This window comes from Glandiceps talaboti, chromosome 14 (genome assembly GCF_964340395.1).
Source record: "Glandiceps talaboti chromosome 14, keGlaTala1.1, whole genome shotgun sequence".
NCBI lineage: Eukaryota > Metazoa > Hemichordata > Enteropneusta > Spengelidae > Glandiceps > Glandiceps talaboti.
In genome coordinates, this window is record NC_135562.1 from 641,740 (window position 1) to 669,361 (window position 27,622).

At 34.4% G+C, this 27,622-nt stretch overlaps 1 protein-coding gene across 1 annotated transcript; it reads right to left on the bottom strand.

The window, feature by feature from the left end:
• Positions 1-27,298, bottom strand: LOC144445776 (gamma-aminobutyric acid type B receptor subunit 2-like). The gene is made up of 15 exons (XM_078135415.1): positions 27,029-27,298; positions 22,035-22,172; positions 17,593-17,694; positions 16,605-16,862; positions 15,569-15,793; positions 14,953-15,013; positions 14,589-14,666; positions 13,868-14,015; positions 13,462-13,594; positions 5,517-5,678; positions 4,162-4,284; positions 3,116-3,221; positions 996-1,105; positions 237-386; positions 1-90 (listed from the first exon to the last, which is right to left on the bottom strand). Exons 1-15 carry the CDS (start codon positions 27,296-27,298, stop codon positions 1-3), a joined length of 2,154 nt encoding a protein of 717 aa, XP_077991541.1.
• Between the last annotated feature and the right edge of the window lie 324 nt (positions 27,299-27,622).

The window sequence follows — 27,622 nt, forward strand, 5'->3', positions numbered from 1 at the left end:
TTAATCTATCAAAGAAGGACGTCTTCTTCGAGTAGGGTTAGTTACTTTCTTATCCAGTCCTTTCTTGAGATGTTCCAACTCCATGTTTTTCTGGCGGGAAAATGAGAGTAAGCTTATATGAAATGATTTGAAAACTGAAAAGAAAGAAAATATCGAGGACGATAAATGAGCAACCAAAACTATGAATGAATTGATTTTTAGGCATATTAATTATTATGTTATACAATTTTCCTTACCTCATAGAGTTTCTGTCTGTAGTTGACTTTTTCAGACTTTGAGTTAGTTCCAAAGACCATCACACCGGGGGAACCACTCTTTGAAGTTGCTCCTATGAAGACCTTCACTTTGTTTGTATTACCATCTTTCTTGGCTGACCTGAAGGCAATCTAGAAGAACGCCAACACAACTTTACTATTTCCGTATAATGTAGTTCAAGCGAAGGACTGTAAAACCATGTCGCTTCTAAGAGCTTTAATATACGTGCAAGACTTTTTACTGTGATGTATCGGAGCGTCATCAGCGACTATAAAATCACCATAGAAATCTGAAGATCACATTTAATGTGTGTTTTGTATGTAAATGTATGTGAGATGATAAGTTATATGATCAATGTCCACAATGCATATAAGATATATGAGAACAAAGGTAGAAGAATATCATCTCCAATATTTATAAAATTATAATATTATGTAAAATATTGGTTAAAAATCATAACCCAAGTTATTCGATCATTACCCAAGTTACTCCATCCTCACCCACGTTACTCCATCATTACCCAAGTTACTCCATCCTCACCCACGTTACTTCATTCTTACCCAAGTTACTCCATCCTTACCCAGGTTCCTCCACCATTTCCCAAGTTACTCCATAATTACTCAAGTTACTCCATCCTTACCCAAGTTCCTCCATCATTACCCAAGTTACTCCATCATTACCCAAGCAGAGAAAATAGTATGTTAGAGTAAACCATATTTCTATAGATATTGATACAATACCTTTGGAAGGAATACAATACACAAGACTGTTGTCGTTGATGCTACTACCAGTGATGCTAAAGCTGAGCTATTAACAGTAACATCAGTTATGAAGTATTCCACAGATACCCCTACAAACAATAAACCAATACGTTTTATTAGTACTGCGTTCTTTTGACTGACAAGACCAGCCGAATGGAAGGTCATATGGACGGACGGACGGACAAATGAATGAATGAATGAATGAATGAATGAATGAATGAATGAATGAATGAATGAATGAATGAATGAATGAATGAATGAATGAGTGAGTGAGTGAGTGAGTGAGTGAGTGAGTGAGTGAGTGAGTGAGTGAGTGAGTGAGTGAGTGAGTGAGCGAGCGAGCGAGCGAGAGTGAATGAATGAATGAATGAATGAATGAATGAATGAATGAATGAATGAATGAATCCCCTTGTAGGGAAAAACAAAAAGAAAAAAAGAAACAATTAAAATAATAAAGAAAAAATACATATTTGTAAACATATATAAAGGCTTTTTTCGAGTCCCTGTGCTCAGACAAACAACATAAATGATTTTATATCTGGTAAATAGTACTTTTAACGAATATAAAACTGTAGACTTACCCAGAGTACTTAAAATAGTCACAGTGTAGACACAGAGGGCGATGTATTTGCTGTCATTCAAGGCTGATATGTGAACATTTTTCGTCGCCCAAGCCAGGTAGACCCCACTTAGCAATACAAGCCCTGCCAATGAAGTGGTTGGGTACAAATGAATCGTCATTTCATTTAGAAATTGGTTGAAAATTACTTCTAAATACTACTCAAAGAGAAAGGCTTTGAACTAAAAGAATGCATGAAACATGTATTATCATTTCAAATGTGAGGAGGGTGTGACGTCATGATTTCCAAGTGTGAACTCTAGAGGGCGGCAATACACACGAAAGTAATAAATCGAATAATAAAATCCATATTAAAGCTATATAGTAGTCATTACAAGTCAAATCGTTGTTTAAGTGAACTCTCCCTTAAAGCTGCACGAGCTGCAACTGGAACAATTTTTAGAAAAAGTTTTTGTTAGGTAAAATAACTTGTAATATCGTACACCCTTAACAGTATTGCATCACCTGTGTTAGGTAAAATAACTTGTAATATCGTACACCCTTAACAGTATTGCATCACATGTGTTAGGTAAAATAACTTGTAATATCGTACACCCTTAACAGTATTGCATCACCTGTGTTAGGTAAAATAACTTGTAATATCGTACACCCTTAACAGTATTGCATCACATGTGTTAGGTAAAATAACTTGTAATATCGTACACCCTTAACAGTATTGCATCACATGTGTTAGGTAAAATAACTTGTAATATCGTACACCCTTAACAGTATTGCATCACCTGTGTTAGGTAAAATAACTTGTAATATCGTACACCATGAACAGTATTGCATCACATGTGTTAGGTACAATAACTTACTAGTAATATCATACACCCTGAACAGTATCGCATCACCTGTGTTAGGTAAAATAACTTGTAATATCGTACACCCTTAACAGTATTGCATCACCTGTGTTAGGTAAAATAACTTGGGTAAAATAACTTGTAATATCGTACACCCTTAAGAGTATTGCATCACCTGTGTTAGGTAAAATAACTTGTAATATCGTACACCCTTAACAGTATTGCATCACCTGTGTTAGGTAAAATAACTTGTAATATCGTACACCCTTAACAGTATTGCATCACCTGTGTTAGGTAAAAGTTACAAGTAGAGCTGCTCTAGATGTCAACGTGTCACTACTACACTTACGGGTTAATACTATTGATCGTTAAAAACAGATACAATGTCTTTACATTAGTAACTAACCAATTTATCTTTGGTTACTTGGTGAAAACATTTTTATTAAAAAATGATGTTACGAATAAGTTATTTCACGTGAAATGTTTCAAAAGGTAACTTTCCAGATGCAGCTTTAAATTGTTTGAAAACACTGAAAACAGTTCTCATAATGTTCTTCATGCAATGTCAATTCTTGTGTTTTGAATTTTGATGAGACGTTTTCTATTCTATTACCTAGTTCATAACAAAATTATTTTATAGGAACGGTTATCAGTCTAATTTACATATTTTTACAAACCTTTGTATGCAAATAAGGTGCCTAAAAGTTGAGCATTGTACTGATATCGACAGTTATAATATTTATAAATAATGAACACTTCTTCTTCATCCTGAATAACGAAGTCCTGTAAAAAAAAAAATGGCATATTTGACAATGATTGAATACTTTAAACTGGTCATATGGATGAGGATTGGATATTTATTTTGGATTTTTAATTTATAAAACAATATTATCATGGCTTCCTACTTGAAAAATCAACTTGAAACAACGTATGCCAAATCCTTGTTTGTAACTCAATAATATGCAAAAAATTAATAAATGTGGAAGCATTGTTTAGCTTTTGAGTATCAAACAAAGACTCGGTATATGTTGTTTGAAATTGATTTTTCAAGTAGGAAGCCATGGTGAAATTGTTTTATAAATTAAACAGTTCAAAATACATACCAAATCCCATCCGTATGGCCACATTATATCATGTAAGGGAGCCTTCAGTAATTACAGGGGAGGGCCGGGGGAATTTGGAGGTAGGTAACTTTTTACAAATCGTGCCTCGGGGGAGGGCCATATTTTTATAAATGGAAATTAGGGGAGGGTCACATTTTACTCTAACTTTGCATTATTTTGTGATTTTGGCATGATACCACCGCTGCCACATGATCCCACCATTGTACAGTAATACACAAAATTCGCTCATTGATAGCATCAAACATTTTCATCGTGCTGCTCTTTACGACAGTGACATGTCAGGATATTGAACTTAGTTAACACATAAAGCCTTTTCATTCACATTTTGCAAGTAGTGTAATTTTTCTCTATTTTAGTATTTCAATTCACATAACCGAAACATTGTCTTTGGTACTAGGAATAATAAACCTCCCATAATGATTAAGGTAAACATTATTTATCCACCAACACTAAGAAATTGTCCAGTCAGCCGATCAATTTTGAAAAAAATAAATAACGACGTCCTCTATGGCTGACGAGAGAAATGCTCGCAAAACCTTGCATGCATTAAAATATAACACCCATGGTTCAATAGAGACGTGTATGTTAATATTCATTACCTCGGAAACGACAGTTGTAACGACATTCTTCAGTGGATCAAATATTTCCCATAGGCCCAGTAACAGCATATCAACAGCAAGCAAACCAAAGATCATGGTATACAGTGTTATATCTTTAATGGCCTGTAGGAAGACAATTATCGCATATAGATATATATATATATATATATATATATATATATATATATATATATATATATATATATATATATATATATATATATATATATATATATATATATATATATATATATATATGTGTAATAAATTCTACCACGTCAACTACAGATGAAACTCGAAAAATGACTTATAACATCCTTGTATCTTGGATCTATCTATATATGACCAAGGTATACTGCTTAAAATATATATATATCGTCTACCACGCAGAACAAATCGTCAGGGTCAACAACAACCTGCAACCATTATCGTTAAGTTCGTCCGACGTACCGTCCGCAACAAACTATACAACTCAAAGAAACATCTTAAAGACAAAACCGCCCGTAACATCGGATACACAAATAACAACCGTTTATATATCAATGAAAACTTAACCCCGACAAATAAACATCTATTCTACGAGGCAAACCAACTACGCAACACAAAGCAGTGGAAGTTCATCTGGACCTACAACGGCAAGATCTATACAAGGAAGAATAATGGTGACCCAGCTATCTGTATAACAACAACCCAAGATCTTAGCCGAATTGTCTGAATAATATAACATTTATGCAGTGAACTTGTACATATTTATGGAACTGAACTCAGATTCTTTGCCAGACAAAACAAAATGTTCATTTTACTCTACAGACCAGTTCAATGAAGGTACTTGTACATCTTACTCCCAAAACTCGTTTTCTTTTTTACATTTGAATATCAGATCGTTAGCTAAACACTACGATGATCTAGTATCTCTCTTAGATATCTTAGATTGTAATTTTCATTTTCTTGGTTTGTCAGAAACTTGGTTAAATCACAATTCAGATCCTTCTTTTTATAACTTGCCATTGTATCAACTCATTACTTCTAACCGGGAAATTGCAAGGGGTGGGGGAGTAGCACTTTACGTTCACAATTCTCTATCTTTTACCCGTATTGACAACATCAGCATTATGCACTGTGAATCGATCTTTGTAGAAACTGTCATTGATAACAAAGCAATCATAGTAGGTGTCAATTACAGAAAACCCAACACACCACATCTTGAATTCCTCCATAGTCTTGAATCGTGTCTTGACCAGCTGTCTGCTTCAGGTAAATCCTGCATAATTCTTGGTGATGTGAACATTGATACTTCCACTGACAGCGCACCTGCTATCCAGTACAATACTCTTCTAAATTCCTATAATTTCTACCAGATCATCAATACCGCTACCCGTATCACCGACAACACCAGTACAATCATTGATCACTGCCTTACAAATATCACTAACTATTTTATCAACTGTGGTACACTTCAGTCCGACATCACAGATCACTATCCCATCTTTTGTATTATCAACCACCTCAAACATATACTGAAACCAGCAAACTCAGCCCAAATACTTAACTTTAAAAATTATAACCCTGATGCTTTCTTATCTGACTTGAATGCTACATCTTGGCAACCTGTCTATGACTGCACAGACCCAAATATTGCCTACGAAGCCTTTTACAACATATTTTATAACATCGTATCAAATCACGTTCATACCAAAACCGCCCGCCATTCCAATAGTATCCGCAAACCCTGGCTCTCAAACGGCCTACTTAAATCAGTACGTACAAAACATAGGTTGTTCACAAAAATGAAAAACAATCCCCACAATGTTAATTATAAACTTAAGTACAAAAAATATAGAAATATTCTAACAAAACTCCTCAAGTCGGTAAAGAAACGTTATTACTTCAATAAATTTCGATGGGCCCAAGGTAATATTAACAAGACGTGGCAGGTGATCAACGAAGTACTGAACAAATCGACTAACAAACTCTACCCACGCAAACTGATCTCAACGACGCCCAACAATGATCCTCTGACAGAAAGTTCTGATATAGCGAACGAATTTAACGACTTTTTCACAAGCATTGGTCCAAGCCTTGCATCAAATATTACTTCAGCCACCAAATTCACACAATATCTCGACGGTAACTATCTCAACTCTTTCTTCTTCCACCCTGTTTCTGAACAAGATGTTTTAAATGAAATCAAAACTTTAGACCCACGTAAAGCTGTTGGATACGACAATATTCACCCAAGACTTGTCACACATGCTGCACATATCATCGCTCGTCCTCTTGCACACATCATTAATTGTTCACTGAGCCAAGGAATAGTCCCAAATTCTTTAAAAATAGCCAAAATAATGCCAATTTATAAAAAAGGTGCAGCTGACAATGTCAGCAACTATAGACCAATCTCAATTCTCCCTACATTTAGTAAAATTATAGAGTCACTTGTAAATAAACAGTTTATCAATTATCTTGAAACTAAACATATTCTTTTAGATACACAATTTGGATTCCGAAAAAAATATAACACAAAATTGGCCCTTGCAGACCTGGTCTCTGACATTAGTGAACAACTAGACAATGGATTCATCACCTTCGGCATTTTCATTGACCTAAAGAAAGCATTTGATACCATAAACCACGACATTTTAATTCATAAGTTAGAACATTATGGCATAAGAGGCATTCCACTACATTGGTTTAAAAACTACCTCACAAACCGACAGCAATACGTTACCATTGACAATGTATCATCCCCCTATAAACACATTCAATGTGGCGTCCCACAAGGATCGATTCTTGGCCCCATTCTTTTCTTAATATATATCAACGACATAGCAAATTCTACCAACTCATTCCAGTTTCGACTTTTCGCAGATGACACTAACTTATTCAAATCTATCGAAGGAAACGAAATTAATCTTACCCACATAAATGTAGATTTTCAGAAGGTGTGTGACTGGTGTGGAGCGAACAAACTAACGGTCAATGTTGAAAAAACAAATTACATGGTCATCAAAACACCCCGTAAACCTGTGAACATAGAGGGTAGTTTGGGAATAGATGGAAATGAATTGAACAACGTCTCCTCGACAACGTATCTTGGAGTTTCTCTTGACATCAATTTTAACTGGAAGTCCCACATCCAAAAAGTTGTCAAATCTATTGCCCCAAAGATCGGACTTATCTCAATACTCCGACACTTTATTCCGAAATCTATTCTTCTGTTATTGTACAACTCCCTAATTCTTCCACATATAAGCTACTGTGTCGAAATCTGGGGGAATACTTACACTTCTTTCTTGGAACCAATATATTTACTACAAAAGAAATTTACACGTCTTATCACTTTCTCTGACTTTCGTGCACACACTGACCCTTTATTCAAACAGCTACATATTTTACCAATTCATAAACTTTGTTCATTTCACACCTGCCTCTTTACTTTTGATTTGTTACACAATCACTTTGCCCATGATGTAAACCGCTATTTGGATACAATTTCACATTCCTATTCTACTCGTTCCGCTACACATCGCAATTTCTACGTACCCAAAGTTAACCTAACACAAAGTAAGCACAGTATAAGATATGCAGCCACTCATCACTGGAATTTATTACCAAGACACATTAAAGACATCACCGATAGGAACAGATTCAAATCAATTTTAAAGGCTCACCTGAGTAATTCATAGAAAACACATGACATGTATTTTTTTTTCTTATTAGTATAAATTTTATTTAAATTATTGAGACATGTAAATATTTTGTACAATTATTGTTTCGTATTTGTAGATATCCCTTTCTTTTCTTACTTTTTGTTGCCCAGTTACACACTTGTATTTTTTTTTTCTTCTATATTTATTTTGTCAGGGTCACAGACTAGACTAGTTCAGACCGAACTATTTCTGTGGCCCTCACCAGATATATATATCAAATCAACCTCCTTTTTGAAATGTACATAAAAATGTTATCCTGTTTTATATCTGGTGAATAAACAATTCAATTCAATATATATATATATATATATATATATATATATATATATATATATATATATATATATATATATATATTCATTATTCATATATTCATATATTCATGTGTGTCTTACTGGAGAGAACAGTGCTAGATGAAATATTTATAGTAGCAGAATAAGGCTGTTATAAGTCGTTTCACAGGAAGCTGGGAACTCCGAGTAACGACTTATAATATCCTTATTCTTTTGAATTATATATATAAGTGACTTGTTGAATAGTAGTGTTCGAAGTCGGCCTTACTTCCAATCCCAGATATATATACTCTGACAGAATATGCAATGTTCGCCTACGTTGATGAACTGTTAACATTTGAAAAAAATATACTGTCGGGTACATGATCGTTATCGAGTGTAGTAACCAAATGAAGACGACTAAATGTTGATATCGAATATCATCTACCAATCGTACATGATACTGCTTCTGACTTAGATCTGGACTGTAACTCAGCTGACAACGCTGTTGGAAATGTATAGACATTAAATCTTATGAACTCCATGCGATCACAGAAACAAAGTCCATCACGTCATTCAATACCGATTTGATTGTTTAAGTTAAATACTCAAGTAGAGGAACTATTGTTTGATTTGAAAGCCCACTTATAAAAAGGATTAAAAATTAGGAGTCTAAACAGTTGTCTGACAAAGCTAGGGAAAAAGTTGGTCCAGAACAAAAGAATATTCCTATATGATACTCATGGCTCCACTGATAAGATCACACTAATATGAGAACCTGGGACTGAAACCCTGGCCTTTAACTGATAAGATCACACTAATATGAGAACCTGAGACTGAAACCTTGGCCTTTAAAAATCCCTCAGACAAAGGAATGTAGAATAACTGAATATAAAACATGTGTATTAATCATGTTAAGAAACGTACGATTCTCTGGAACTTCCTCGTACTCATAAATATTTTATGAACTCTCCAAGTCTTCGATAACATAGCACCAAACGCCAATGAAAAACCAATAGACATCACCCAATTGCGAAACTAGACAAAATTAGAGAGGATACATTGATGTTAGTTACATTGTAGTAATTTATGTGATTTCCAAAGCAGTGTTAGTCTGCATTACTGTAATCTTTAGTACCATTGTTGTTGCTTTTGTAGTGCTGGTGCTGGTGCTAGTACTGGTGGTGCTTGTGGTGGTGGTGGTGGTGCTGGTGGTGCTGGTGGTGGTGGTGGTGCTGGTGCTGGTGCTGGGGCTTGTGGTGGTGGTGGTGGTGGTGGTGGTGGTGGTGGTGGTGGTGGTGGTGGTGGTGGTGGTGGTGGTGCTGGTGGCAATAGATGTGTGGGAAGTATGGTGGATGTATACAAGAATGATTAGTATATAACATTGTATATTCTTTTTGATGACGATTATCTTACACCGCCATATTTGACTTTTGATATGTTCATACTACAAGTTTATGGTTTATCATATTTATCAGTATTTTGATTTGTTCATACTAAGAGTTTATGGTTTATCATATTTATCAGTATTTCGATTTGTTCATACTAAGAGTTTATGGTTTATCATATTTATCAGTATTTTGATATGTTCATACTAAGAGTTTATGGTTTATCATATTTATCAGTATTTTGATATGTTCATACTAAAAGTTTATGGTTTATCATATTTATCAGTATTTTGATTTGTTCATACTAAGAGTTGATGGTTTATCATATATATCAGTATTTTGATTTGTTCATACTAAGAGTTTATGGTTTATCATATTTATCAGTATTTTGATATGTTCATACTAAGAGTTTATGGTTTATCATATTTATCATTATTTTGATATGTTCATACTAAGAGTTTATGGTTTATCATATTTATCATTATTTTGATATGTTCATACTAAGAGTTTATGGTTTATCATATTTATCAGTATTTTGATTTGTTCATACTAAAAGTTTATGGTTTATCATATTTATCAGTATTTTGATTTGTTCATACTAAGAGTTGATGGTTTATCATATATATCAGTATTTTGATTTGTTCATACTAAGAGTTTATGGTTTATCATATTTATCAGTATTTTGATATGTTCATACTAAAAGTTTATGGTTTATCATATTTATCAGTATTTTGATTTGTTCATACTAAGAGTTGATGGTTTATCATATATATCAGTATTTTGATTTGTTCATACTAAGAGTTTATGGTTTATCATATTTATCAGTATTTTGATATGTTCATACTAAAAGTTTATGGTTTATCATATTTATCAGTATTTTGATATGTTCATACTAAGAATTTATGGTTTATCATATTTATCAGTATTTTGATATGTTCATACTAAGAATTTATGGTTTATCATATTTATCAGTATTTTGATTTGTTCATACTAAAAGTTTATGGTTTATCATATTTATCAGTATTTTGATATGTTCATACTAAGAGTTTATGGTTTATCATATTTATCAGTATTTTGATTTGTTCATACTAAGAGTTTATGGTTTATCATATTTATCAGTATTTTGATATGTTCATACTAAAAGTTTATGGTTTATCATATTTATCAGTATTTTGATTTGTTCATACTAAGAGTTGATGGTTTATCATATATATCAGTATTTTGATTTGTTCATACTAAGAGTTTATGGTTTATCATATTTATCAGTATTTTGATATGTTCATACTAAGAATTTATGGTTTATCATATTTATCAGTATTTTGATTTGTTCATACTAAAAGTTTATGGTTTATCATATTTATCAGTATTTTGATATGTTCATACTAAGAGTTTATGGTTTATCATATTTATCAGTATTTTGATATGTTCATACTAAAAGTTTATGGTTTATCATATTTATCAGTATTTTGATTTGTTCATACTAAGAGTTGATGGTTTATCATATATATCAGTATTTTGATTTGTTCATACTAAGAGTTTATGGTTTATCATATTTATCAGTATTTTGATATGTTCATACTAAGAATTTATGGTTTATCATATATATCAGTATTTTGATTTGTTCATACTAAGAGTTTATGGTTTATCATATTTATCAGTATTTTGATATGTTCATACTAAGAATTTATGGTTTATCATATTTATCAGTATTTTGATTTGTTCATACTAAAAGTTTATGGTTTATCATATTTATCAGTATTTTGATTTGTTCATACTAAGAGTTTATGGTTTATCATATTTATCAGTATTTTGATATGTTCATACTAAAAGTTTATGGTTTATCATATTTATCAGTATTTTGATATGTTCATACTAAGAATTTATGGTTTATCATATTTATCAGTATTTTGATTTGTTCATACTAAGAGTTTATGGTTTATCATATTTATCAGTATTTTGATTTGTTCATACTAAGAGTTTATGGTTTATCATATTTATCAGTATTTTGATTTGTTCATACTAAGAGTTTATGGTTTATCATATTTATCAGTATTTTGATATGTTCATACTAAGAGTTTATGGTTTATCATATTTATCAGTATTTTGATATGTTCATACTAAAAGTTTATGGTTTATCATATTTATCAGTATTTTGATTTGTTCATACTAAGAGTTTATGGTTTATCATATTTATCAGTATTTTGATTTGTTCATACTAAGAGTTTATGGTTTATCATATTTATCAGTATTTTGATTTGTTCATACTAAACGTTTCAGTATTTTGAGTTTAAAACATAATGTCACGAAATTCTCTTTCTCTGAGAAATAATTTGAATAGGAAGAGTTTATATTTTATGATGCAACAATTATATTATAATGTATATTATAAACAGATTTAAATAACAGAACTCACGTACGTCATTACTATAATTTGACTATTTCCATAATGTATTACTAATAACCCAATTATAATAACTCAGTTTCCCACAAAAAAATGACACAGTCCTCTAGAAAATGTACTACGCAAATGAAAATAATAGTTCTAACATTTGCAGTATTTGTGCCGTATGATAAAAGCAAATCTTAGATCTAATAAGTCCATAGTAACCATTGTTTAACGTCATTTAGTTTATTCGAGGTACCTTTATGTTGCACAGACACTCAAAGTATGGAGAAAATTTGAATTCGTAGCATCTACACGACTTAATAACATCAGGTAAATCATTTTAATACATAAGAAAAAGAGTGGGCCCACGACGGAACCCTGGGGTACACCGGATACGTTTTGCCAATTTGATGACTAGACTATACACTTTGGTATTTCGCCTTTATCCAAACTACGGTTACACATACATCTGAATGTAGTTGCCTACATTCAGAACAGCGAACTGAGTTTCTTAGACATACGAGAAGCAACTACTGTCACAGCACTTTGAATTTTCCTTGATTTAACAAGCTTACACACATCTCAGAATGCATTGAAGTGCACAGAGTTAGGCTTATGGCAATATGTGAGTCACTGACAATGTTCTAAGGCTTACTTTGTATAACATATACTACGGTAACCACTGTCTCCGGTTGAATAACTGCCAGCATTAAATTAATGACTACTCAAAGTCTACGGTTTTTTTCGATATTTTCGTCATTTGACAAGCCTGTCGTGATGGCGAAGTGCTTCTCACTTTCCAAAAAGGGAAGTTGTCTTTTCTGTATGCATAACCCCTTCCTGCTGATTAGTCTTTTGAAGCAGACATGCCCCAGGTATCCTCTTGCTAAATACACAATGATTCTACCGAGACCATATTTGCCATTACATACTATCGTGACATCATCGCTATATAGGTAAACGTTTGAAATATTTTGTTTCTGGTGATTGGATGATATAGATGTTCCTACACTTTACATTAAGTAACACAATACATTCTATTAATGGTTGAACAAAGTTATAGTCTAAATGCTCAATAGTTACATTACAGCGTACAGAAAACATTGTCAACGGCTACATTTGATGTTTTATCGTGTATGTCTGCTTCAATATAATTTTACCAAAGTTGGACAGAAAGATTTTTACACCTTGGAAATTAAGGCTTAATTAACAAGTTCGTTTGTACTATTATTAGCAGTGTATCAATTAAAGCAAAGTTGATATACAATGACAAGACAATGACAATGACAATGATTGACAATGCAAAATGACTGACAATCCAAAATGACAATGACAATGACAATGATTGACAATGCAAAATGATTGACAATGCAAAATGACAATGACAATGACAATGATTGACAATGCAAAATGACTGACAATCCAAAATAACTGACAATGCAAAATGACAAGACAATGCAAGTCAATGGTAACACAATTGTTATTATTATACATTCTGGTTCAAATATTTCTGAATACACAAGATTGACTTCTATGGATCTTACCTTACAAAGGATGGATAGATAGTCAACATCAATAATGTTAGCATTTAACACCATAAGAATGACCTCTGCATAAATTAAGATACATCCAATCACAATCAAGTTATTTAAATTTGGTGATGACATTCTGATTAACCTGTCAAGAGAGGAAAAATATGTCCTTAGGCTGGGGTCAGAATTTACGACGGGGGGGGGGGGGGCTTGGAAGAAATTATACAATGGTCAAAAAAACTTTCGCAGCCCCCCTCCCCCTTCGCGCTCTGAAAACATTTTATTTTTTTTGGGTGATCCTCACTACCTCGAGGAAACAGTCTTAAGCTTATATGACACATTGATAAAACTAATTGCAAGTTATAATGTCTATCGATACATAAAATCAAGCATGTGGACAATAAGAACACATCCGTACCTTTCATGTCTGTGGGTTATATTGTACACTAGAAAGCCAACCGCCCCAACAATACCAAGCGAAGCTACACCAATAAATATAATAGTGACATTAGTGTTGATGGCAACATTCTTTACCAACGTAGGTTTGGAGTCTCTTGGTACACGACCTTAATGTTAAAGCAAATAGTTTAAAGTTATTGAGATATACATAATACTATAGTATCATCTTAACAGAACATGACCAGTTACATACATACATACATACATACATACATACATACATACATACATACATACATACATACATACATACACACACACACACACACATACATACATACATACACACATACACACACATACATACATACATACATACATACATACATACATACATACATACATACATACATACATACATACATACACACATACATACATACACACATACACACATACACACACACACACATACATACATACATACATACATACATACATACATACATACATACATACATACATACATACATATGTCGTCCGTTATTGTTATTTATCACGTGCGTTGCTACACAGCAAGTTATCCGTACAAATGACTCGTGATGACAATATCAATAGCAAGATGTCTTATCATATCACCTCCTCACTTGACAAGATCGCTGTCAATGGTTTTTCTGCCTTAAAAAATGTGCCGACTGAACCCACGATAGCTATATTTATGAGTAATAAGCTAATTTTACCGCCTCTCCACTTGACGAGATCGCCGTCAATGGTTATTTTGCCTTGAGAAAATGTGCCAACTTTCAGGTACGTATCATCTGAAACAAAGGTTTGGATGAGATGATAATCGAGTATTCAGATGTAGAAATAACTAAAGATTAAAACGTACTGATACTTAGACGAAAACAATACTATCAAGGTACACCATACAAACACATGCTAAAGAAAGGTCATATATATGTGTGTGTATATAGTATTATATTTCATATATAAACTATATTTTCGATCTTCCAAGTAATGATGTTTCCAAGAGACGTTTATTCAATTTTTTTATAACATTGTATACACCATGAAGATAGAACACTTAGCATTTGAAAGCCTTACTGTGAAGCCGTAAAATGTCAACGTTGCCTTGTCTTCCGTGAACTCCCATACGCATGTGACCCTGACAAAGATAACATACTATTCCAAATATCAAATAGTCAATACATTGAAAAATAGTATGTATGCATCTATGTGTCTTTATGTATGTATGTATGTATGTATGTATGTATGTATGTATGTATGTATGTATGTATGTATGTGTATGTGTGTATGTATGTATGTATGTATGTATGTATGTATGTATGTATGTATGTATGTATGTATGTGTGTGTGTATGTATGTGTGCATGTGTGTATGTGTGTGTGTATGTATGTATGTATGTATGTATGTGTATTTATTTATGTATCTATGTATGTGAGGGGCGAGATATTTCATAGTTTTATTTGCTTTGCTTCCTATTTTAGTTTAACTTCGTGATATTGTGTGTGTGTGTGTCAGCTTGTCTTATAAAAAAAACTACATATTTAGTACACGTTGGATATTATATACACTTCCTTAAAAACTCTAGCTTCGATGCTATTCATATGGATGCGAATGCTTCTCCAGAAAGCCCTAAAGCCATGGATAGCCGGCCTCTAGACTATAAGAACTCTTACTGTGAAATCACAATGTTTACCGTGTATCCATTGAACTCGACGTCATAGACAGCTTGTGCCATGATGTTGCTCATATTTCGGTCGCCATATGTAAAATCATCAATTTTTCTTCCCAAAGCTTTGAGTCTATGAATGGTAGCATTTAATGTAAGGGCTACAGCCCATATGCCATCGTATACCAGGCGTGGAAATTTTCCATGATTGTTATTGGACACCAAATATTCAGCCATCTCAGGTGTTGTCGGCTAGACACAAAGCAGTATTACAAATTATTAGTATTGCTGTTATACATTGTGACAGACAAATTACAAGTTCATTGTCAAATGTAAGGGGTAATTATATGGACTAAAAATACAATGGGCAATATATACTCTTTAAAACAAATTGTTTACACTGTCATCCATTTAATGTTGATACATTATGTCAAGCATTCTTCTGATTTCGTGTTCTCTGTGTACATTGAGGAGATTTATATCATGTTAATAAGTTACATTGGCGTCCTGATCATAGCTGGGACGCATAAAATAGTGACCGTTAGAAAATCTGACGTTATTTCTGAAAATGTTTATTAATGTTTTGCAATGTATTGAGTAACAAACACGGACTTGGTATATGCTGTTCCACATCAAATAAATAGCCAATCCCTCATGCATATGGCCACTTTAAGACGTGAGACAAAACTACTTACAAGGCATGCATATGGCCACTTTAAGATGTGAAACAAAACTACTTACAAGTCATGCATATGGCCACTTTAAGATGTGAGACAAAACTACTTACAAGTCATGCATATGGTCACTTTAAGACGTGAGACAAAACTACTTACAACTCATCCATATGGCCACTTTAAGACGTGAGACAAAACTACTTACAAGTCATGCATATGGTCACTTTAAGACGTGAGACAAAATTACTTACAAGTCATGCATATGGTCACTTTAAGACGTGAGACAAAACTACTTACAACTCATCCATATGGCCACTTTAAGACGTGAGACAAAACTACTTACAAGTCATGCATATGGTCACTTTAAGACGTGAGACAAAATTACTTACAACTCCAAAATCAACCCTACTCATATCAGGATTTATTGTGACCCAGTCAGTTCCAAAGTAACCTTCTGCTACCTGGGTTAGTTGAGTACTGTTGCAATCAGTATTCACGTTATTGTCATGCCAAGCACCTGCTTCTAGCCACCCTTCCAACAACCATACATACTTGGGTCCATAAAGGCCGTGTTTATAGATCTCACAGAAGACTTTTGGCACATCGATTTCATGGAAGCTTCCAATTATTATCCTTGCATCTCTTTGCTATGTCAGGCAAACAGAGATAACAAAAGAAGACAAACATATCAGTAAGGTGAATCTTTGTGATCAACCCTCTTCTGTAAAAACTGTCTTACAGTGCATCGTACATCCTAATCAAAGCCACTGACATTTAATACGTAAAGAAAGGTTAACAACAATTGCTGATAACAGAAGCATGCAAAGGTTTGTTCAGACAATTTTGCGCTAAATCAACGGAAAACTCTTGCGGTAGATACTGAAAACTACTTGAATTATTGAACATCTTCACTGGTGCGTCGTAAAAAAGCTATAGTTTCCTTAAGATGCAGAAACTGAGCTCATACATATTTGGAAGTGATTTGTGCTACACATCTAAAAGTTACTCGCAGTGTTCCATTTACTAAGGCATAATTAACCATCATTTCCAATTGACTGAGCGCAAACCTGATATTGAGATTTATCTATAAACGATCCGATGATGTAATTTATCATAAAATAAAAAAAAATGTTTACCATGCAACCAACTGTTCAAACCATGCCAAAAGACAATTGTAATACTAGATAGAATCATGCATCGAAATAAGCACCATACTAAGAATAGTTTAATCGGGCTTTTATATCAAGTATTTGCACTTGAAAGGTCAAAAGGTCAACAAATCCCATGCCCTGTAAGAAGAATTATTACTTCCTGAGCAAACTTCATTATGCACTAAAGTATACATTGTGTTTTGAATAATCAAATCCTAATCTTTACCTTGATATTTGCAATTGATGTACTTAATTGGTCATCAAATACCTCAGCAATGATGACTTCAATGTCATTCTTCTTCAGTTCATCCAGAAGCGTTCGAGCAGTCTGTTTAAAAAAAATAAACATGCAGGTAAAGCAAGACATTACAGAGACAGTGAAAAACAGATTGGTAACGAGTCCTTTCCATTGTTCAAATGGTAATCTCGGGAAAACATTATATGTTATCATGGAATGATACTCAAAAGGTGTGAATCTGTCCGGTGTCAATATCTTGCATATATTAACAAACCGGTCGATGTATGAGATGACATGTCCTTTATTATGATAGCCGGTGTGTTTAGTAGTTTTTACGCAAGTCTCCCTCCATGACAACAATAAATCAAATTATTTAGTAATAACCACTAATCAACAACTGTGGTTATAATTGCAATGCGTAGAAACTAAGAATATTATTTGATTATGTGATCTATCATCTCGACTCAAAGGTAGATCGATGTACATGTACAGTTCTGCTTTGTTTTAACTTGTTAGTCTTGAGGTTCATGACGTCACATGTGTAAAGATTGCACCTAGCGAACCTGGTGTTAACAGGTCAATGTATGTCCAAAATGTAGTTCTTAAAATGCTAATTTTAATCAAACAATGTTATTATTGATTTACAAGGAGACGGGGGCAAGGAATCTCTTGTTCATGTAATCATACTCGATGACATAGTCGATCACGTCTTAACTAAAACCCTACGGCATTTCATCTCATCTAATCTTGCATGTCAGTGACAATAACACGCATTTGTCGTATTTGAGTCTGTTTTGTATGCACTACAATTAACAAATGGCCAAGAGGTTTATCTCACAGTCTGAAAGGCACAGATATATGTAGAACAGCTTGGCTGTTACTTTACACGGAAACAACTTGATATAAGACAGCCATGACTGCAGTACCCTTTTTAGAACGAAATATTATCTATGAATCCGTTTACATGTAATACCCGCTTTTTATTCCCTGGCTCTCTGAGGTGTATAGCAAATTCAATTATGTGATGAATGTGATGGTAAGCTTTCAGAGAGGGTATTTTTAGAAGATTATTGGGAGTCCAAGTCGGAAATGTTGGCATTTTTAGAAAATGGAACATTATATGTGAACAGTTCATACAAGTTTGTCATTCATGCAGATAATGTAGACTGTATAACGGTGAATCATATTTTGTAGAAAAGAGAGTCGTACTCGTGTCACTAACTTGTCAGATTAGAAGCGTGGTGAGATACCTAAAGGCTAGAAACTGTAAACCATTAGTGATGAAGGAGTGGGTGCTACAACATTACCCATCCTCTATCATTAACAATTACATTTACGTGAATAATAAAACTAAGCAAAGCAGAATGGATTCAAACCATCTAACCCAAATCTCTTTTGTATTAATTATTGTGCTAATTACTGTATAACTTCTGAAAGTTTGTCTTTATTCATTGACAGGGGTCGTAATATATCGCCATAATAACATAATATGATATGATGTGTACATGTACGTCTGTTGACACTATGTTCATGGACTGCTCGATAAAGATGGACTAGTTACATCGAAACGTTAATATTGTAAAGCTGACTTGGAATGATTCAACCTCTCTCTCTCTCTCTCTCTCTCTCTCTCTCTCTCTCTCTCTCTCTCTCTCTCTCTCTCTCTCTCTCTCTCTCTCTCTCTCTCTCTCTCTCTCTCTCTCTGTCATGACTGTGTGTGTGTGTGTGTGTGTGTGTGCGCGCGCGCTCGCCACATGCGGCTAGCAGCGTCTGTCTGTCGGTTTATTTGTTTGCGCGTGTCTGTCTGACTATGTGAATGACTGACTAACTGACTGACTGTGTGTGTGTGCGTGCATGTGTGCGTGTCTGTCTGTGTGTGTGTGTGTGTGTGTGTGTGTGTGTGTGTCCGATAAATAAATAAATCATGTTCAGATGAATATTTATACTCACATAATAAAACAAATAGTGATTCTGAGTTAGTAGTGCTACTTTCTTCCATCCGTAATACTTCAGAATGGCAATTCTTGATGGTATGTGAGTGGTGATGGATGTCATATACATACTATAGTATAACGGATATCTACTCCGATCATATAGATCAGGAGAAGAACCACCATACGAATACTGAAATGAAAATTATGTCAAATTGTGGTATTTATTTACAATTGAAGATAAGATAAACATCAAATCCGAAACTGACTGGCTGGCTGGCTGGCTGACTGGCCATCAATCAATCGATCGATCCATTTCCAGGATTTAGAGAACAAGAATCGCAGTACAATCTAAGCGAGTTGAGATGATGAGTCTATGGTTCAATCTAAGTGAGTTGAGGTGAGAAGTCTATGGTTCAATCTAAGTGAGTTGAGGTGAGAAGCCTATGGTTCAATCTAAGTGATTTGAAGTGAGAAGTCTATGGTTCAATCTAAGTGAGTTGAGATGATGAGTCTATGGTTCAATCTAAGTGAGTTGAGGTGAGGGGTCTATGGTTCAATCTAAGTGAGTTGAGGTGAGAAGCCTATGGTTCAATCTAAGTGATTTGAGGTGAGAAGTCTATGGTTCAATCTAAGTGAGTTGAGAGGATGAGTCTATGGTTCAATCTAAGTGAGTTGAGGTGAGGGGTCTATGGTTCAATCTAAGTGAGTTGAGGTGAGGGGTCTATGGTTCAATCTAAGTGAGTTGAGGTGAGAAGTCTATGGTTCAATCTAAGTGAGTTGAGAGGATGAGTCTATGGTTCAATCTAAGTGAGTTGAGGTGAGGGGTCTATGGTTCAATCTAAGTGAGTTGAGGTGAGGGGTCTATGGTTCAATCTAAGTGAGTTGAGGTGAGGGGTCTATGGTTCAATCTAAGTGAGTTGAGGTGAGGAGTCTATGGTTCAATCTAAGTGAGTTGAGGTGAGAAGTCTATGGTTCAATCTAAGTGAGTTGAGAGGATGAGTCTATGGTTCAATCTAAGTGAGTTGAGGTGAGGGGTCTATGGTTCAATCTAAGTGAGTTGAGGTGAGGGGTCTATGGTTCAATCTAAGTGAGTTGAGGTGAGGAGTCTATGGTTCAATCTAAGTGAGTTGAGGTGAGAAGTCTATGGTTCAATCTAAGTGAGTTGAGGTGAGAAGTCTATGGTTCAATCTAAGTGAGTTGAGGTGAGGGGTCTATGGTTCAATCTAAGTGAGTTGAGGTGAGGAGTCTATGGTTCAATCTAAGTGAGTTGATGGAAGGGTAAAGTAAATTTTAAGTAATGGAATAACATAGTTATTGCAGGTAACGAGAATCGATGTATTTTTAAGTCGCTAGTTTACATTCACTTCAACTACAAGTTGTGTAGGCATGTTTTCGCGTATCTTATTATGTAGATGACGGGAATCCTTTGAAAAAAAACGCCATATATTTGCCTGCCATTTATTTACCATTATATAGGCTTATGCGTACATTTACTTGAAAAGGCACTTAAAGATGTACTTGTGTCTATTGACATGCTAACATTTATCAAATTCAATTGTATTCAACATGTATTGAGATGCAAGTAAAAACAGTACACTTTATTCTGTCATTGAGATGCAAGTAAAAGCAGTACACTTTATTCTGTCATTGAGATGCAAGTAAAAACAGTACACTTTATTCTGTCATTGAGATGCAAGTAAAAACAGTACACTTTATTCTGTCATTGAGATGCAAGTAAAAACAGTACACTTTATTCTGTCATTCAGATGCAAGTAGAAAACAGTACACTTTATTCTGTCATTGAATGTTACGACTTATCAAATCTATATTGCTGGCATCGTTATTATATTGACAGTTCACTACAAATGCTAATTCTTATCTAAGTAGAAAGAGGCAAGCTTTTGTGTATCGCATTTATTTGTATTTTCTGTATCATAATAAGATGTTCATACCAACATATTCTCCTAATACTTGTAATTAAACATATTGAATTATGTCTCATTTTTTTCATTTTATTTCTCTATCGAGATATTTTACAGTTTTCAATTTTATCGTTTTGAAATTCCAATAAAAGCCATATTTCCGCTATGCAAGTAATACAAAGGTTTGATTGACAGTGTGTAGGAAATATATGTATAGAACCCGAAGGGAGAGAAGCGTTTTGGCTTTGAAGTTTGATGAGAGTTCATTCACTCAATTACAGTTGGAAATCTTAACTAAGCTAAGATTATTATCACCTAGGCATATACGTACATTGTATATAGAATGGCATCATTTTTATATTTGCCTGAGGAAATCTACCAGACGTTCTTTTATGTCCAATCCTTTATAGTTCGGTTCTTTATGTATACCATGTTTAATAGATTAGTTTCATTTGTGAACAGAGGTTTGAATGTAAGGCTCAACGTGTACGATGTAGTCTTTAAAACTAAATATTAGTGTAGTTAAGGTTTTGTGTGATTGTAAATCCAAACGATCGCAGTATGATATACTTACTGTGATCAGATCCCATTGTACGGCTGTCTCGGCAATTCGTTGGGTTGCAGACGAACACAGTGGTCCAAACAACATTACTTTCGTCGGCTTCTCATAAATAGTGTCGTAAAGAGCTTTTAAACCCTTGCCACCATCACACTGTAGCACGAAGACAGATTAAAATATAATTAAAGTGAGGATTTGGTAGGGATTTTAGATTTTTAATTTATAAAACAATTTTATCGTGGCTTCCTACCTAAATGTATATAGTCGGTATATGGTATACATAACAATGTTCTATGTTTGGTAGAGTGACACGGCACACAAAGACATATAAATGTATATAGTCGGTATATGGTACATGTAACAATGTTCTATGTTTGGTAGAGTGACACGGCACACAAAGACATATAAATGTATATAGTCGGTATATGGTATACATAACAATGTTCTATGTTTGGTAGAGTGACACGGCACACAAAGACATATAAATGTACATAGTCGGTATATGGTACATGTAACAATGTTCTATGTTTGGTAGAGTGACACGGTGCACAAAACCACATAAATGTATATAGTCGATATATGGTACATGTAACAATGTTCTATGTTTGGTAGAGTGACACGGCACACAAAGACATATAAATGTATATAGTCGGTATATGGTACATGTAACAATGTTCTATGTTTGGCAGAGTGATACGGCACACAAAGACATATAAATGTATATAGTCGGTATATGGTACATGTAACAATGTTCTATGTTTGGTAGAGTGATACGGCACACAAAGACATATAAATGTATATAGTCGGTATATGGTACATGTAACAATGTTCTATGTTTGGCAGAGTGACACGGCACACAAAGACATATAAATGTACATAGTCGGTATATGGTACATGTAACAATGTTCTATGTTTGGTAGAGTGACACGGTGCACAAAACCACATAAATGTATATAGTCGGTATATGGTATATGTAACAATGTTCTATGTTTGGTAGAGTGACACGGCACACAAAGACATATAAATGTATATAGTCGGTATATGGTACATGTAACAATGTTCTATGTTTGGTAGAGTGACACGGCACACAAAGACATATAAATGTATATAGTCGGTATATGGTACATGTAACAATGTTCTATGTTTGGTAGAGTGACACGGCACACAAAGACATATAAATGTATATAGTCGGTATATGGTACATGTAACAATGTTCTATGTTTGGTAGAGTGACACGGCACACAAAGACATATAAATGTATATAGTCGGTATATGGTATATGTAACAATGTTCTATGTTTGGTAGAGTGATACGACACACAAAGACATATAAATGTATATAGTCGGTATATGGTACATGTAACAATGTTCTATGTTTGGTAGAGTGACACGGCACACAAAGACATATAAATGTATATAGTCGGTATATGGTACATGTAACAATGTTCTATGTTTGGTAGAGTGACACGGCACACAAAGACATATAAATGTATATAGTCGGTATATGGTACATGTAACAATGTTCTATGTTTGGTAGAGTGATACGACACACAAAGACATATAAATGTATATAGTCGGTATATGGTACATGTAACAATGTTCTATGTTTGGTACAGTGACACGGCACACAAAACCATATAAATGTATATAGTCGGTATATGGTATATGTAACAATGTTCTATGTTTGGTAGAGTGACACGGCACACAAAGACATATAAATGTATATAGTCGGTATATGGTATATGTAACAATGTTCTATGTTTGGTAGAGTGATACGACACACAAAGACATATAAATGTATATAGTCGGTATATGGTACATGCAACAATGTTCTATGTTTGGTAGAGTGATACGGTGCACAAAGACATATAAATGTATATAGTCGGTATATGGTACATGTAACAATGTTCTATGTTTGGTAGGATGACACGACACACAAAGACATATAAATGTATATAGTCGGTATATGGTACATGTAACAATGTTCTATGTTTGGTAGAGTGATACGGTGCACAAAGACATATAAATGTATATAGTCGGTATATGGTACATGTAACAATGTTCTATGTTTGGTAGAGTGATACGGTGCACAAAGACATATAAATGTATATAGTCGGTATATGGTACATGTAACAATGTTCTATGTTTGGTAGGATGACACGACACACAAAGACATATAAATGTATATAGTCGGTATATGGTACATGTAACAATGTTCTATGTTTGGTAGAGTGACACGGTGCACAAAGACATATAAATGTATATAGTCGGTATATGGTACATGTAACAATGTTCTATGTTTGGTAGGATGACACGACACACAAAGACATATAAATGTATATAGTCGGTATATGGTATATGTAACAATGTTCTATGTTTGGTAGAGTGACACGGCACACAAAGACATATAAATGTATATAGTCGGTATATGGTATATGTAACAATGTTCTATGTTTGGTAGAGTGACACGGTGCACAAAGACATATAAATGTATATAGTCGGTATATGGTATATGTAACAATGTTCTATGTTTGGTAGAGTGATAGGACACACAAAGACATATAAATGTATATAGTCGGTATATGGTATATGTAACAATGTTCTATGTTTGGTAGAGTGACACGGCACACAAAGACATATAAATGTATATAGTCGGTATATGGTATATGTAACAAAGTTCTATGTTTGGTAGAGTGACACGGCACACAAAGACATATAACTGTACATAGTTGATAAAATCATAAAATATTTGTACCATGCTTTAAATAGGTAGGATTATATCTGACATTTTGCAGTTGTAGAATTCGAGCTTGCAATATGTTTGTGTCATGTATGAAAGCCCACGTTGTGAATACAATTTGTACCTTCGTCATGTCTATTTGCTCATATTATGTTTTTTCAAGTCATTTCGTGGAAGTAAATTACACAAAATTGTGCGGTTTGAACGATACTTTTGAAAGTCAGTTGTGGCTGCTCAGACCATACAGTACAATGAAGTATTCAATGGTTTATATACAAAATTGTACTCCACTTCTAATAACATCGTTTTACAACACTGTATTGATTCTTATGACAAATTAAAAACTCGACAAGTCCTAGTGTGGTATAAAGATTACAAAGAAATATATGGAGCCAACACCTGTTTCATTCTCGCAAGCTAGAGTACATATTTCTGCTGAAGCAAACAAATATGTACCTCTTGGTGGTGCCTCTTGGTGGTGCGTCTTGGACGGTTCCGTAAAAGAGGCCATGGTTTACGAAAATGCAACTGTTTGAGCTATGTATATATCTATAAACATTCATTTGAATAAACTATTTCATTTAAGAGTACATACTTGTAATGTTTTGGTTGGGTGTTTACTGAATTTAGATGACGCTGTCTAACCGGTCAATACGTGGTGCCTAAGTGTATAAGTGAAATATTACGTTGATATCGTACATTGATGACGTTGTCCAACCGGTCAATACATGGCGACTAAGACTATAAGTGAAATATTACCCTGATATCGTACATTCATGACGCTGTCTAACCAGTCAATACATGGTGACTAAGTCTATAAGAAAAATATTACCCTGATATTGCACATCTATGACGCTGTCCAACCAGTCAATACATGGTGCCTAAGTGTATAAGTGAAATATTACCCTGATATCGTACATTGACGACGTTGTCCAACTGGTCACTACACGGTGACTAAGTCTATATGTGAGATATTACCACATCTATGATGCTGTCCAACCAGATACTACATTCTGACTAAGTGCATAAGTAAAACATTACTGATTCTAACCTATCTATAAAATTTCGTAGTTTTTTGTCTTCTTGGCCAATTTTTTCCATTTATTGTTAACTGTAATTATCGGACATGAAATACACTATATCTTTAGATTGACACCTTTCCGTACCAAGCCTCGTCAGAAAGGTATCACAATTCGACGCATTATATTTGCCGACTAAATCGCGCAGACCACATCAATGTAAAAGTCGCACATCTACGTCAAGAGAGAACATAGACATATCAACGGTTCCTTTTCACCAACTAACTTCACCTCTTTCAAGATAAATATGTCTTGTCAACACTTTTTATATAACCTTATTACTGTGTACTAAATGAAGGTAGGAAGGAATTAATGAATTGTCTCACTTTTATTTGTAAGGACACTTTTCACCCGCTAAAATATAAATTAAAGATTTAAGCTCCTTCTGACAGGATGAATGAAAGAAAGAATGAATGAATGAATGAATGAATGAATGAATGAATGAATGAATGAATGAATGAATGAATGAATGAATGAAAGGAGGAAGGAAGGAATAAAAAAATTTAGTGCGTGTGAGAAAACGGATGACTAAATTTGGATTGTATACTCGACTATAAAGGTACTAGGAATCCAGTGCTCATAATCTGTTTTAAACCTAAACCTTCAGGAATACATCTTATATTCTTGGTAATTGTTCATTGCATGTGACAATGTGACTGTTTGAAAGTTTTAATAGAACCTATAAGCTTTTAAGACGACGCGTGTAAAAGGGATAAGGTGTCGCTAGCTGTCGAGGTAAATTCATGTCTTCAGACATGTCGATTATCTGCCCCGTGTAATGAGATGTAATGCACTTTCCAAACAAGCATATTGTTTCAGACTTTCTATCGAGGCAAAGTTGTAACCTTAAGCACTTGGGCACTTGCATGCATATATATTCTCTCTCTCTCTCTCTCTCTCTCTCTCTCTCTCTCTCTCTCTCTCTCTCTCTCTCTCTCTCTCTCTCTCTCTCTCTCTCTCTCTCTCTCTCTCTCTCTCTCTCTCTCTCTCTCTCTCTCTCTCTCTCTCTCTCTCTCTCTCTCTCTCTCTCTCTCTCTCTCTCTCTCTCTCTCTCTCTCTCGATCGATCGATCGATCGATCGATCGATCGATCTCTCTCTCTCGATCGATCGATCTCTCTCTCTCTCTCTCTCTCTCTCGATAAAAATGCTAAAAACGACATCGCATCCTATGGAATCGTTTAACCACTCACCTGAGAAGGCTGCCATGTCATCCGTAGAGTGTATCCTTGAAGTATGTCATTCCTGTTGGGATGTGTATTAATATGTTCCAGTGCAGCGTACGCTGCTCGAACTGTACTATTAAAACGTTGGAATTGGGGAAGTAGGGTCGGATAGCCCACAATAAAGAAGCCGCCGATGTGTAATTCTGGTTCAAGACTATCTGAACTGTTAGTACTCTTGAAAATTGTCAGCAAAATATGACACGTTATGAAGTACTTGGATTTGATAATCGCTGTCATTTTGTCTTACCAATCCAAAGCAAGTATGCATTGTTCTGTGTATCCTTCTAGAAGTCTACAGCTATATTTGTTATTTAGACCATATTTTCGACGAAATAGACATCCACCAATAGCTGCTGATGTGTGCTTGGATATTACAATATATCGTGTCTTCGTGTCACGTGTACGTGATTGATTTAAATAAACCTACACAGCGATTGTGTTCGCATACATCGAAAAGAAGCAATAAAGTGAACACACTTAATCTTGCTCAGCCTTAAGTAAACTTGAATGCTTGTCTTAAATGTGTCGATATTTCTCAAAAGGATCGCAAACATTCCTTAC